This window comes from Melanerpes formicivorus, unplaced genomic scaffold (genome assembly GCF_026170545.1).
Source record: "Melanerpes formicivorus ecotype bairdi unplaced genomic scaffold, bMelFor1.0.p_v2 SCAF_7, whole genome shotgun sequence".
Taxonomy (NCBI): domain Eukaryota; kingdom Metazoa; phylum Chordata; class Aves; order Piciformes; family Picidae; genus Melanerpes; species Melanerpes formicivorus.
Genome location: NW_027142359.1, coordinates 24,260,839 through 24,276,499, shown reverse-complemented (window position 1 = coordinate 24,276,499; position 15,661 = coordinate 24,260,839). Strand labels below are relative to the sequence as shown.

Below are 15,661 nucleotides of genomic sequence, written 5' to 3'. Positions count from 1 at the left end.
ATGAGTTTAAACTGACATCCTCCAACTGGAGGCACTGTTCCATTGTCCTTGTGTCCAGAAAATAATCTTAAGATCCATCAGCCTAACAACACAGTATTTAAGGAAAAGGCTAAAACTGCTGCTGCAATTTTCCTGTTTGCAAAGCAATACCCATAACAGAAGAACCAACTCCAAACGGAAGCGTTCTTAATTATGCACTGACGAAGAGTTGTGTGCTGTCTTCTACAGAGCCCTCTCCATCCATAAGGGAGGAACACATTCCTCTGAGGATGAGGCTGGAGGTCAGGAGGAAGTTTTACACGGAGAGAGTGATTGCCCATTGGAATGGGCTGCCTGGGGAGGTGGTGGAGTCGCCGTCACTGGAGGTGTTCAGGAGGAGACTTGACAGGGTGCTTGGTTACATGGGTTAGTTGATTGGGTGGTGTTGGGTGATAGGTTGGACGTGATGATCTTGAAGGTCTCTTCCAACCTGGTTTATTCTATTCTATTCTATTCTTTAAAAGGCAACTGACCCAGTCACAGAATCAAAGAATCACTCAGGGTTGGAAGGGACCACAAGGATCATCTAGTTCCAACCCCCCTGCCATGGGCAGGGACACCCCACACTAGATCAGGATGGCCAGAGACTCATCCAGCCTGGGCTTAAACACCTCCAGGGACAGCGCCCCAACCACCTCCCTAGACAACCCATTCCAGGGCTTCACCACTCTCACAGTGAAGAACTTCTTCCTCGTGTCCAGTCTGAATCTCCCCACCTCCAGCTTCATTCCATTCCCCCTAGTCCTATCACTACCTGAGATCCTGAGAAGTCCCTCCCCAGCCTTCTTGTAGGCCCCCTTCAGATACTGGAAGGCCACAATTAGGTCACATCGGAGCTTTCTCTTCTCCAGACTGAACAGCCCCAACTCTTTCAGTCTGTCCTCACAGGAGAGGTGCTCCAGCCCTCTGATCATTCTCATGGCTCTTCTCTGAACACCTTCCAGCACGTCCATATCCCTCTTGTAATAGGGGCTCCAGAACTGGACGCAGTACTCCAGGTGGGGTCTCAGCAGAGCTGAGTAGAGGGGGAGAATCACCTCCCTTGAGCTGCTGGCCACATTTCTCTTGATGCAGCCCAGGATCTGATTTGCCTTCTGGGCTGCAATTCCACATTGAGCCTTGAATGCCTTCTCATGGCTTCTCAGTTCAGAACTCTGGGCATCTTAAGCAGGCTCCTTTAGCACTCCCTCCTTTTCCTACTCATACATGCCATGTTCAATAACTTGCTTACCAAGTTAAAGCTACAGCTTCTTACAAATAATAAACCCAGCTCCTAAATGAACCACAAAAATGTCCTTAGCTAAACACTAGCCCAAGCAGAATCTGATGATGCTAGTTTAAAATGTAACAAACCTACTCTCTAGGAAATCCCAAACATGAAACAAAACTGGCCAAAAATATAAACTTTAGCACTTGGAACAGGCATTTGGAAACCGGAACTATCAAAAAATTCACTGCTATTCTTTTTTATTCTGATTGAGTAGAGATTTCTTGAGTGTAGTCCAAATAGTCACAAACTGTTTATCAAATCAGATGTACTTAATGACAGTTTTCCTTCCTACCAAGCTGGGATGATGGTCTGGGGAATTAAGGCTATGTTTGATAAGAGCCAACAACCCAAGCACATAGAAAGACAGTTTGCAGCAGGTACTCCAACCCTGAGTGCTCCAGGGAGGATCTGGGGTCCAGGAGAAGGCTATCCCACAAAGGTAGGGCTGTTCATGCTGTGGGTATCCCTGGCAATACTCACTGAGGATCCCTCAGAGCAGAGGAAGACAGTGAGGAAATGAAGTGGAGGTAACAGAAAAGGTTTGCCTTCCTGAAAATGGACAATATTTCTTGTTATAAAGACAAGGGTGTAACAAGCCACACAATAATCCTATAATAAATATGATGCACCAGGTCATAATCCAAGCAAACACATGCCTGGAGTTACAATAGGGTCTGACATGAGGAATTTCTGACATGCTCAAGAAGAGGAACCTCTGCTGAAGCATTTCTTGATGCAACTTCATGTTAATAACCATAATAAAGGGTTTCCATACTCTTAAAGCCCTGTCACTCTTCTGCGCAGAAAAGGCTTATTTTAATCCTAGCACAAGAGATTTTCCAATTGCATGTATTCTCTCCTACAACTTTCTGAGATGACAGCAAGTTGATAAGACCCTACCCTGTGTTACTAATGCCTTTTCCAACAACGCTGGAAGGGGTGCGTGCGTGGGTGGGTGCAGGTCCTCATTAGGGAAAATTATCATCTGCGTTGTGCATCTAAATTGACAGGACTTCCTCCACAGAGTCGAGCTTGTAGCAGACAGGATCTGATAGAACTAGAAAAGTATGACAAGATTCTGAGCATAAAAGCACAGCGGTGGTGAATGGTGCCACATCCAGCTGGCAGCCAGGCACCAGTGGTGTCCCCCAGGAATCAGTGCTGGGCCCCATCCTCTTTAATATCTTTATCGATGATCTGGATGAGGGGATTGAGTCCATCATCAGTAAGTGTGCAGATGACACCAAGCTGGGGGCAAGTGTTGATCTGTTAGAGGGTAGGAGACCTCTGGAGAGGGACCTTGACAGGCTGGACAGATGGGCACAGTCCAAGGGCATGAGATTTAACACATCCAAGTGCCAGGTTCTACACACTGACCACAGCAACCCCATGCAGTGCTACAGGCTGGGGTCAGAGTGGCTGGAGAGCTCCCAAACAGAGAGGGACCAGGAGGTACTGGTTGATAGTAGGCTGAACATGAGCCAGCAGTGTGCCCAGGTGGCCAAGAAGGCCAATGGCATCCTGGCCTGTATCAGGAATACTGTGGCCAGCAGGAGCAGGGAGGTCATTGTGCCCCTGTACTCAGCACTGGTTAGGCCACACCTTGAGTCCTGTGTCCAGTTCTGGGCCCCTCAGTTTAGGAAAGATGTTGACTTGCTGGAAGGTGTCCAGAGAAGGGCAACGAAGATGGGGAGGGCTTTGGAGTACAAGCCCTATGAGGAGAAGCTGAGGGAGCTGGGGTTGCTTAGCCTGGAGAAGAGGAGGACCAGGGCAGACCTTATTGCTCTCAACAACTACCTGAAGGGAGGTTGTAGCTAGGAGGGGATTGGTCTCTTCATAGAAAGAGTGATTGGCCATTAGAATGGGCTGCCCAGGGAGGTGGTGGAGTCACCATCAGTGGAGGTGTTTAGGAAGAGACTGGATGGGGTGCTTGGTGCCATGGTTTAGTTGATTAGATAGTGTTGGATGATAGGTTGGACTCGATCTCAAAGGTCTTTTCCGATTTGGTTAATTCTAGTCTATTCACTTACCTCAGAGCTGGGATGGAAATAGAAGGTCTCCCAGGGAAATAATAAAGTTATGTACATGAACTGCACAGAGAAAAATGCCCATAAAATGTAAACCCCAGCTGGTCTAGCAAAACATATTGCTTCTACCTACAAACTGCCCCTTGTCCTGGCACCCACTGTGGGTACAGGAAAACACCATTGCTGCAGGGAGTCAGAATATCAAGCACAGCTAAAATGGATTGGCTTCCCTAGATGGAAGCTGAACACAGGCAAGTTACAGGGCACAGTTATTGCATCTATTATACTTTCAAATATTCTCATGTTCACAACCCAGGTTCTGCTAGCAATAGAGTGGTGAGGCATTGGAACAGGCTGCCCAAGGAGGTGGTGGAATCACCATCCCTGGAGATGTTAAAAAAAGCAAGTAGATGTGGCACTTCAGCACATGGTCTGGTGTTCATGGAGGTGCTGACTAGAAGGTCAGACAATGATCTTGGAGGTCTTTCCAACCTTAATGATTCTATGATCATCTGATGGTAATTAAAACATTTTGCACAATTCAACCTTCTCTTTGTTACCTCATCAAAAACAGAAAGAGAAAAGGCTACCACATTGTGCAGCAAATAGCTCCAAGTTCATTAATCAACATGGTAAAGTATAGGGGAAGTCAATCATAGAATCATTTTGGTTGGTAAAGACTTTAAGAGCAAACCACACAATCATAGAATGCACTGGGCTGGAAGGGACCTCTAGAGCTCATCTAGACCAAGCCCTCTGTAGGAAGCAGGGACACAGATTCATGGAATGGTTTAGGTTGGAAGGGACCCTAACGATCATCTAGTTCCAACCCTTGCCATGATCAGGGACACCTTGCACTAGGCCAGGTTGCTCAAGACCTTGTCCAGCCTGGCCTTGAACACCTCTAGGGAGGGGGAATCAACAACTACCCTGGGCAATCTGTTTCAGTGTCTCACCACCCTCACTAGAAAGAATTTCTTCCTAATATCCAGTCTAAATCTGCCATCCTGAAGCTTCAAGCCATTCCTTCTTGTCCTATCAATACAAGTCCATGTAAAAAGTCCCTTCCAGCTTTCTTGTAGGCCCTCTTCAGGTACTGGAAGGCTGCTATAAGGTCTCCCCAGAGCCTCCTCTTTTTCAGGCTGAACAGTCCCAACCCTCTAAGCCTGTCTATCCAACCATTATCTAACTCTACCAAGTTTAGTGCTAAACCATGCCCCTCAGTGCCACATCTCTGCATCTTTCAAACACCTCCAAGAACTGTGATTCATTTACCTCACCATATTTCAATGTTTTTTTCAGTTGAAACCCCATTTTATACCTTACCAGAAGAGGCTGCAGACCAGATGAAGTGTAATGGTGGGTGGAACTGGAGAACACTAAGCCTTTTATAGCAATATTACAGAGTGAATTTCCAATTGCACCACGCTATAAAGTTTAATTTCAAAACACAGGATGGGAAAGCAAACTTTGCCAGAGAAAACAACAAGAAATAACACCTTGACATACCACAGAATCCCAGAATGGTAGTGGTAGGAGGGGATCTCTGGAGATCATCTAGTCCAACCCTTAGGAACCCCTACTTATCACCACTGCATCTTTACTCAACTTACAAAGCTGTTTTGTAGGCAGCCAATGAGAAATTGCTACTGGCTGATCTGCTTCAGAAAGCTGCAAGAGTTTAAGAGTTAAGTGTTGAAAAACTTGTTGGACATACCAAGATGGTCAAGTTACCATATACAAGCAAGTCCAGGATATCTATTCCTGCACAAGCCCAAGAAACACCAGCTAGGGTGCTTAGCATGTCCAAAACATGCACAGTAGACCATTGCTGTGGATAAGCTGAGAAACAGTGATCTACATGTAAGCTACCACTCAGCTTTAAGAGCATCCTTGTGTAAAGCTCAGCAGAATGCCATTGCAAAGCCATGATGTCACCTGCACTTCTTTCTCCCTCCATTCAAACACCATGGTTTAGCTCCACATCTGTGATTAAACCAGATCAGTTTCTCATATGAGCTTACCCTGCAATTAGTTGATGGTAGACCTGCATGACCACTGTGGTTAGTCTGAAAGTTTGGGAGCTTCAGACTCCTTTTGTGGTGTTGTATTTTCCACAAATATACACAAATAAGCAGCTTACCTGAATAGAAAATGTTGATTTTGGCAAGTTCTTTCTCACAGGTTTGGAAGAACTTCTCTTCAAACGTGGCGAAACACCTTTTCACTGTGTCCTCATCTGTGTCTGTAAAACAAAACAGGGGGAAAACAGCTGTAAGAGAAGACCACAGGAACAATTCTCTAAGTATCTGCCATGGAAAGATCTCTTCAGAGTAAATTCACCTTCTTTGTCATGCAGAGAAAAAACAATCAAGTCCAAGGGGCTCTGAGGGAACACAAATTTGGCTGTAAAAGGAATTGTGCCAAGACAGAGAGGTAAAGACTCATATAAGCAGTAACTACACCTTGCCCAAAGATCCCATCATCATTTTTAATCCTTCAAGTGCTATTCTAGATCTTGCATGATTTGCTTCCATTTTCTAACCCAGCTTGTGTGATTACACCTGTAGGGCCATCCTGGATCAAGATTGCTTTTTGTTTCCACAGAACTTGTCCCAGAGACATCTCACACACCATCACTAAGTTACCCACCCTAAAGCTGCATGCCAGTGAAAAGGGAAGACCACACCTCATCCCCATCTGTCCATCCTGCTGCCACCAGAATCCTGGAGCTACCACTCTGCTGCCATGCCAGCCCAGTACAAAGCCACACAAGCCACTGTAGGGTGGTCTCTCTCCTCCCCCCCACATCACTTCTGCAACAATGAGGTGAGCCACATAAGGGAAAGATCTTCCAATCAAAATAAAAGCAGATTAAGATTCAGCACAACCACCCTCAGCACGCTGTCATCACTCTATGGCAAGGATAAACTCTTACATTTACCCATGCAGAAGTTGTTCTGCCTTGGGCAAGTTCTCCAATACAAACCTCTTTAAGAAAGACTGGGGTTTGTGGGGGAGCTAGAGTAAAACAAAAGGAAAAAACCCATAGTCCTGCACATAGGGGTTGGAAGGGACTTCTGGAGGTCATCTACTCAACCCCTTACTACTAAAGCAGGTTCACCTCTATCAGGTTGCCCAGAATTGCAATGTCCAGGTAGGTTTTGACTGTCTCCAGAGATGGAGACTCCACAACCCCTCTGGGCCGCAAGGTCCAGTGCTCTGCCACCCTCAAAGGAAAGTTTTTCCTTATTTTCCCTTTTTTCTTTTTCCCTGCACAGATGATTTGTGTTTACAACTCTGTCATCCAAGGGCTTGTGGTAAAGAATTCACAAGGGCTCCCAAGGCTGTTTTAAACTCCAAGTCGTGGCTCCCTTTATTATCCAACGATTATACTTGCAGATCTGTGGCTACTCCCAAGGACAAGGGCTCCCTCCCTTGTGCAAACAAACCCTGAAATGACAGGGTTCCAACTCCTCTTTGCCAAAGAAAAGCTGTGGCAGCCCCGAGGTGTCATTACACCCCTGCTTGAGACCACTGGCCCAACGTGGACTTTGCGGAGCCCAACACGCGTGTGTCCCAACCACTCCCGCTCAGCTCAGCAGCACTCTTTGCAGGCAGCATAAAACACCAGGAGGACCGAAAATAACTCTTGCTTTGGGGCTGGGAACTTCTAACAGCAGAGTCACAGCAGTTGCAACATCCTAACCCTGAGGCCCTACCAGTAAGGCCAATCTGAACTTGCCTGTGAGAGCTCTAATCCTTGACCCAACAGCCGCTAGCACGGGCAGACAAAATACAAACAGGCAGGTGAAGCAACAGAAGTTACTGTGTCATTCTTAATATGCAGTGATTTTATACCCTAGCAGCCTGAAACTATTCAAATAACAGTAATCAGGCTGTATCAAACCCGAGTTGACTCTTAAGGAAAGACCTGAAGGGTAAATCCATAGAATCAGAGGATGTTCTGAGTTGGAAAGGGTCTTTAAAGGTTGCCTAATCCAACCTCTTCAGCCCAAAGAGCTTGCATATCTCTAGCAGAAAAACTTACCAATAGACAGGATCTGATATAGGGATCTGATTTTCCTGCCTTGAAAAATGAAACAAAATAGAAATAAAAGCACAAAGGCTCACTGCTTTCCTGCTTTGGAAGCATTGAACCCTTTCTGTCATCATTTACTTCTAGGCTCCAGCAAATTCATAGAGCAGCAGTAAAATCAAGCAAGTTTTTAAACTTCAGCCACTGGAAGTATCCAGGAACAAATCAATCTCCTCAGAAAGCAGAGAACACTTTTTGTCCATAAAGTCAAGCATGAATATTTCTGTACAATCAAAATAACCACTTTCTCAAAGACATCAAAAACCTCAGCAAAGCAACACCCTACCTGTTGTTAAACTAACACAATCCATGCCAAATAAATTAACAAATCTCTTGGTTTGCACATTATTGACCACTTCAGGAAGTGATAAATAAGTGTGTTAAACAATTTGACTGCATCTGAAGTTTGAAACAGGGAAAGGGGCTTTAATACACATACCAACCACTAACCTTTGGAAGACCTTCCAAAATCCTTGGGATTAGGAATTCAGGTCTCTATTTCACCCTCCAAGCATTGCTGACTCAGAGGGAAGCGAATTCTATATAAACTATTCAAAATCCTTCTCCAAATGTCAAACACTCTCTTCTAAAAGGTATTTTGCAGACTGTGGTAGATGCCAGCTTTAAAAATCAGGATTCTCAGTGAAGAAAAGGTTTCCCTTTGGTCCCATTCTCACTGCTCTTCAGCCATTTAGCTCCAATAATAGACAAGTGCTGCCAAGGCTACTGCCTTTATTTATTTATTTCCCCCCCAAGGCTAGGACAGGACAACGTGTGGGGCTTTTTTTTTTGCCATGAGAAAATCATGGTGCCAGCAACTGGCCTTGGATTCAGAAGCTCCATGACAACATAAGCTGTTTTTAAAAGGCATGCAGCTATTGCTGCCAAGAAGGGCCAGCAGTAACCTTCCTTTTGTTCTTTTTCTACAGCACTAACAGTCCATTTACCCTACGCTCCACAAAATCGCCATGGACAAGGCTGCCAAGCAGATAGCCTGATCAATATTGCAGCTTCCCAACTTCATCTTCCTATGTAGTTCCCTGCTGTGAATACAAACCACAGTAAACCTGACAGGCTTGCAAAGCCCAGTTGTAAACTAGCAGCAATCTGGATGTACGTCCCTGGTTAACCACAATTCCCAGGTTGCAGGGAGTTCAGACTCTAAAACAGAACCTGAAGTTGAAAAATTATTACAGAGAAGGGCAACAAAGTTGGTGAGGGGTTTGGAACACAAGCCCCAGGAGGAGAGGCTGAAGGAGCTGGGGTTGCTTAGCCTGGAGAAGAGGAGGCTCAGGGGAGACCTTATTGCTCTCTACAGCTACCTGAAGGGAGGTTGTAGACAGGCGGATGATGGTCTCTTCTCCCAGGCAGCCAGCACCAGAACAAGAGGACACAGTCTCAAGCTGCACCAGGGGAGGTTTAGGCTGGAGGTTAGGAAGAAGTTCTACACAGAGTGATTGGCCATTGGAATGTGCTGCCCAGGGAGGTGGTGGAGTCACCATCACTGGAGGTGTTCAGGAGGAGACTGGATGAGGTGCTTGGTTGCATGGTTTAGTTGATTAGGTGGGTTGGATAATAGGTTGGACATGATGATCTTGAAGGTTTCTTCCAACCTGGTCTATTCTATTCTATTCTGCAGGTTACATGTGTTGTCCCAAGCACTGATTTCTCAGTGAATCTCTAAACTGCTCATTTCTCTTTTTCTGCAGCTGTAGTATGCAACCCTCAGGAAAACACTCAGAAAATTTTTTCTCTGTCAGAGCAGAGCCCTCAAAAAGTCATCATTTACCACAATGAATGTTAAGGTACATCTAATTATAAAAAGATTCATTAGCTTTGTGATGAAATCAGCACAGGTGTAGTTCTCTGATTCACTTGTTTGCCACAATCTAGTTTTATCTGAGTAAGGCTATTTCAACACTTCAGGTAGAGAGGAGACGACTTTATTAGGAGGACTTTGCCATCTTATACAGTAAAAAGAAAGACAAACTCAACACTGGCATTAAACACATCAAAGCATACTGAATAAGTGATCAGTTTCTACAAGGGCTTGCTGTAATAGGATGAGAGGAAATGGATTTAAGCTTGAAGAGGGTAGATCTAGACTGGATATTAAGAAGAAACTCTTTACAGTAAGGGTGGTAAGACACCAGAACAGGTTGCCCAGGGAAGTTGTTAATTCCCCCTCCCTAAAGGTGTTCAAGCCCAGGCTGGACAAGGCCTTGAGCAACCTGGCCTAGTGGAAGGTGTCCCTGTTCACGGCAGGGGGGTTGGAACTAGATGATCTTTAAGGTCCCTTCTAACCCAGTATCACAGTATAACTAAGGTTGGAAGAGACCTCGAGGACCATCGAGTTCAACCTGTCACCACAGACCTCATGACTAGACCATGGCACCAAGTGCCACGTCCACTTTCCTCTTGAACACCTCCAGGGATGGTGACTCCACCACCTCCCTGGGCAACCCATTCCAATGACAAACAACTCACTCAGTGAAGAACTTTCGCCTCACCTCGAGTCTAAACAGCTTGAGATTGTGTCCCCTTGTTCTGGTGCTGGTTGCCTGGGAGAAGAGACCAACCCCTTCCTGGCTACAACCACCTTTCAGGTAGTTGTAGAGGGCAATGAGGTCACCCCTCAGCCTCCTCTTCTCCAGGCTAAACAATTCCAGCTACCTCAGCCTCTCCTCATAGGGCTTGTGCTCAAGGCCTCTCCCCGGCCTTGTTGCCCTTCTCTGGACACATTCAAGTGTTTCGATGTCCTTCACCCAAACCATTCTATCATTCTATGATCACAAGTTTAACATCAGCACCATTCTGATGTTGCCATGGTTTCCAAGATGGGGACAATTCTAAACTTCTAACATATTCCATACCCTGCCTTGGACCTCTTAGAGCCATAGAATCATTTAGGTTGGAAAAGACCTTTAAGATCAACACCCTCGATAGGTCTACAGCACTTAAACATTGTGCATTTTCCCAACCTTTTACATAGTACAATGAAAACTTTTTACAGCTAAAAATCAAACTGCCTAGTTCGTAAATGCAAGGCCAAAGATTACCTTTACACCTCTGATGAGTCATCCTCATGTTTATGGGGGTATTTTTCCAAAGCAAATGTTCTTCCACAAGGCAAGTCCCTTTCTCACAACAAAAAGCTACACCTGAGTCAGCTGCAAACTGCATCACCCACTGAAATCTTCCCATAAATTACCTGCTCACCATGCACTTTCATGTCCAACCTTGTGGCAATTATAATTCAGTATTTCAAGTGCTTAAAGTACAGATAAAGAGAAGTCTTCCTAGGAAATATTTTTGCTAGAGGAGGCAGGAAGCCAACTGCTTGCAAATAAGGAATGGTTGCATTCAGGTTCTTTCACCTTAGCTTCTGAGCTGCTGATTGTACAAACAACGGTGTGCATCTCTCTTGGAATGTATTCCATCAACCAAAAAAGCTGACCTTGAGTTAAAACACTACAAAAATTAGCAAGAAAAATCCTTCAATCACTTCAAAAACACATAGCAGGCTATACTTACATCTCTCAACCATCACAGATGAGCTGGTCAGCTCTCCACTTAATAAATGCCTCAGCCCAAATCAGATTGGGTTATTAAATTGTTTTCATACATCTAGTAATACAAAACAACCACTCAGGTAGCAAATGAAGTTGAGATTGGTACTGCCTGCACACGCAGCCTTTATGTGTGGGCAGGGAGAGGAGGAAGCAAGAACTGCTGCTGGGTCACCAATACAAGTTCTCCCAACTATATTGTTGGTTTAACCAATTAACCTGTCTCAAAAAAACCTTTAGAAATGATGATTTGCTGGCTGCTAAAAATTCTCTGTCCTTATTTTCAGACTGTATCACTGAACTCTTACAAGGAAACCATCCAGATTCTTGTAGATGGCTTATTCAGCTGGAAAGAAAACACAACAATCTAGCTATCCAACCAAGTGCCTACTATAAATTATTTACATTTTTTACTCCATAAGCATAGATTCTAAAGCAATGACAGCATCCTGGTATGAACTTCAGGTGCAGAACAAACAGGCAATGCAGTAGCCAGATGTGAGAAGACAGCTGCTGCCCAGCTGGCTGACTACAAGCTTTGCAGCTCAAGGTGTCAGGTTTTGTAGCCTACAGGGCGTCTGCACAGCTGTTTCAGAGGTTAATTTCTTCAAATAAGTATCCAGCACACATAGGAAGTCATTTTGCAAACAAAAAGGCATTAATCTTTGTCAGCTATTACAGGGAAGTCACCAAGGCAAGAGAGTAGTGGTGCTGTCGCTGGATTCTCCCAGTACAAGTGCGGCTATGTGCACATTTCTGTGACAACAGCTCCACAAAGCCATCTGTCAGAGCTGCCCTTCTTCAAGTTATCTTATTTCAGAGGAAAAGACTCTAACCCTTCAGCAGATATTTAAAAGCATGGCTAGTTTAACCCTGTGCACCTGGAAAAGGATCTGAAGAGCTACTTTCCAGGTAGCTGGGGTTGGGGGGAAGCAAGAGGGATGCAAAAAACCCAAGTAGGACAGCACAGCTTTGGAGCAGAGATGCCCCCAAGGCTCTGTAGGCTAACGCCCCAGCTGTCCTCAGTTCTGCTTATAATTGACCATTGCTGTCTGAATTTGCCAGCTGCCAGTGTGGTCTCAGCTTTGAGTTTATACCTTCATTCCGTCCTTACACATGACCATGATGCTTCAACACTCTGAGATGCTTGACTTCTGAACCCTGAGGAAAATCAGTATTCTCAGGAGAATCACAAAACCTAGGATCTGTGGTACCTCAAATGTGAAGGACAGCTAGGCAGAAACTTGTGACAGGAAAAAAATTAAATAAGTGAAGAGATGCAGCACAAATGCCTAATATTTCAAAACCTACTATAAAAATACTGTTAATGCTGTATGACAGACCTGGATGCTGGGAGACATCCAGACAGTGACAGGGCTCTCAATACCTGCCTTCCCTGGTTAAGAACAACCTTTACATTCTTACTCAAGAAGGAAACTAAAGAATCTCTGAGGTGTTTTTGCAGAAGTTTCTCAATAAGCCAGACCACAAATACTGCAACACGCTTAAGGGTCAAGAAAAGATGGTCAGGAACAGATAAGACTCCACAATTAATGCATTGACCATTACCAGACTCCAAGACAAAGCATGGAGAAAACCAAGGCTGAGTTACTCAGTGTATAGAAGAACCTGTTCAGACATAATGGTCATGCATGCTGAGTTTAGACAGGTATTCAGTGATGCAAACAGAGATACTGCAGCTTTGTGGAATTACCAGGATCACATGGGGACAAACCCTGGTTACACAACACACCTGCATGTTCCTCAAGATGCTGATCTGCTGCCTTGAATTCTGGCTTTCATTTACACATGACAAGATGGCAGCAATTATGGTTGCACAAAGCATCACATCACACCACAATTTACACATCTGGGGCTAAATACTGCAGAGATACTCCAGCCTCTTATGGACAAGAGGTCTGAACTCGCCCATACAGCTCTGACAGATGCTACACAGCATCTGAGTTCAGCACTGCCATCCATTCTTTCTGCAAAGACACATCTTCATCACCCTTTAATCTGAGCAATGTTGTATCTGAGATGATCATAGAATCATACAATCAATAAGGTGGGAGAAGACCTCAAAGATCATCAAGTCCAACCTGTCACCCAAGACCTCATGACCACTATACCATGGCACCAAGTGCCATGTCCAATCCCCTCCTGAACACCTCCAGGGACAGGGACTCAACCACCTCCCTGGACAGCCCATTCCAACAGCTAACAACTCTCTCTGTGAAGAACTTTCTCCTCACCTCAAGCCTAAACTGCCCCTGGCACAGTTTGAGACTGTGTCCTCTTGTTCTGATGCTGGTTGCCTGGGAGAAGAGACCAACCCCCACCTGGCTACAACCTCCCTTCAGGTAGTTGATGTGTTCCCCAACCCCACCCCTCAATGATGGGGTCACCAAACTAAAAATTCAGCAGTGCCAGTTCATGCTTTAAGATCCAATAGACAGAACTCAGGCAAAGCAGCACAGATGTGTTTTATATAGGTACAAAACAACTTGAAAAACCTTCTTTCTGCTGACTGACATGGATGGAAATAAGGACATGCCTCTAAGCTGTCTAACTTGGTCTTTCACTCAAGCAGACCAGCGCAATCCAAAAGAAGTTACAAAAGTACACAGAAGCATGGAAAACCAAGAAATATGAATTCAAAATCAGGTGCTCAAAGTTAAAATTGAAATTGGCCAGGGATGTGGTGGAGTCACCACCCATGGAGGTGTTCAAAAAATCATGTGGACATGGCACTTTGGGACATGGTTTAATGGCCACGGCAGTCTTAGGCTGACAGTTGGACTCAATGATCTTAGAGGTCTTTTCCAACCAAAACAATTCTATGGTTGTTCTTATATTCACCTACCTCAAGTCTCTCTTCAGCCTGCTGAAACTCAATGAACTCAGCAAGCCCTCTGCTGATGATCAGTGCAAGTCATAGTATCATAGTATCAGTCAGGGTTGGAAGGGACCACACGGATCATCTAGTTCCAACCCCCCTGCCATGGGCAGGGACACCCCACACTAGATCAGGATGGCCAGAGACTCATCCAGCCTGCTCTTAAACCACCTCCCTGGACAACCCATTCCAGGCCTTCACCACTCTCATGGTGAAGAACTTCCTCCTCACATCCAGTCTGACTCTCCCCACCTCCAGCTTCATTCCATTCCCCCTAGTCCTACCACTACCTGATATCCTGAGAAGTCCCTCCCCAGTCTTCTTGTAGGCCCCCTTCAGATACTGGAAGGCCACAATAAGGTCACCTCAGAGCCTTCTATTCTCCTGACTGAACAGCCCCAACTCTTGCAGTCTGTCCTCACAGGAGAGGTGCTCCAGCCCTCTGATCATCCTCATGCTCCTGACTTTTTAGCCAAGCAAATACATACACAGGTTCTAGAAAAGGAGTGAGGGCACAGATTACACCAGTCATTTGGGCCAGCCTCCAAAGCAGTGACAGAAGAAATTACCCTGGGGACTGGAAACGCAGCAGTAAGGAGCCATGAGAGGAAATTCAAATAGTCCAGTGATGAATATAGCAGAGATCTCTCACCCTAAACCCCACAAATACTCTCTCAGCTCTGATTCCTGAATCCTGATACTTCACAGCATGGAAATAGAAATCAGGGGAAGCTTTCCAATCTTTTTAAAAGCATGTTCATATTTATCAAGAAAGATGTAAATTCAATCTTGTGAATATTTTAATCAAGCAAAAAAAGAAAAAAGGTTTAACTCAGAAGATGAAGCTTCATAACAAAGTGACTATTTGTGCTCCTTTTATTGAACCTCCAGATTTAATAGTCTTCTTCCCAGAATTTTACTAAGCAATAACAATTACCTTCTCATTAAAACTGCACAGAAAAACTTCAGAACATCTGACGTAACCAAGAACACAAGATAAGAATTAAATCAAAATTGAGCAATTAGCAGCCAGTTAATGAACAGTGATAAAGTCCACTTTGGATGTCTTGTGTTATTAAGCAGTTTTTCCTTCCCATAAAAACTGCATGAAGATGTAGTGACAGGGAATTTTAGCTACAGTTCTATCTGCCCTTTAGGTCCTTTCTCAGACATGCCCCCAATGTCCTTTCCCTTGCTCTGGTACTGTTGCTCGTCCAAGCCTGCAGTGAACCAGTTCAAGTTAACCCAGTATTTAAAGAACTACTCAGCATTAGAATAACAAAAAAAGGCATTAAAAGCCTAATTGATCTAGAAACTAATTTCTTGTGGTTTGTTCCTCTGAAACAGCTCCTTGCAGGTAGGGAGGAGGCAACAAGAAGACATTAGCCCTCTGGCAGCATTTATCTGTTTGAGTGACTTAACTGGAACATCACATCACCTGCCTTCAACTCATGTCTGTCTTCTGATGAGAGATGACTACAAGCACTACCCCACAGCTCATCTGACAAGGAGACGTTGGGAAAGCCAAAACAACTCACTGGAGTTGAAATCACATGCCTGTAGCCTTGATATGAACACAAGAAATGCCTCAATTATTAGCTAAACAGATTGAATATGTTCAAGTTGTGGTCTTTTTCTCAACAGCACCTAAGCTCCTGCCAACACTCCAGCAGCATGTGTGCCTCTAGTCTTCCCTTCTCCTCCAACTCTGGCATGATGCATCCCTGGGGAAAAGCCTTCCCTGCCTCAGATGCAGAT

The 15,661-nt window shown here is 44.8% G+C and overlaps 1 protein-coding gene across 1 annotated transcript in view; it reads right to left on the bottom strand.

The window, feature by feature from the left end:
- Positions 1 to 15,661, bottom strand: part of XPR1 (xenotropic and polytropic retrovirus receptor 1) — a 138,014-nt gene that overhangs the window by 41,195 nt on the left and 81,158 nt on the right. The window contains exon 3 of the mRNA XM_068141452.1: positions 5,480 to 5,581. Coding sequence (XP_067997553.1) covers positions 5,480 to 5,581 — 102 coding nt within the window. The remainder of the gene's footprint in view (positions 1 to 5,479; positions 5,582 to 15,661) is intronic.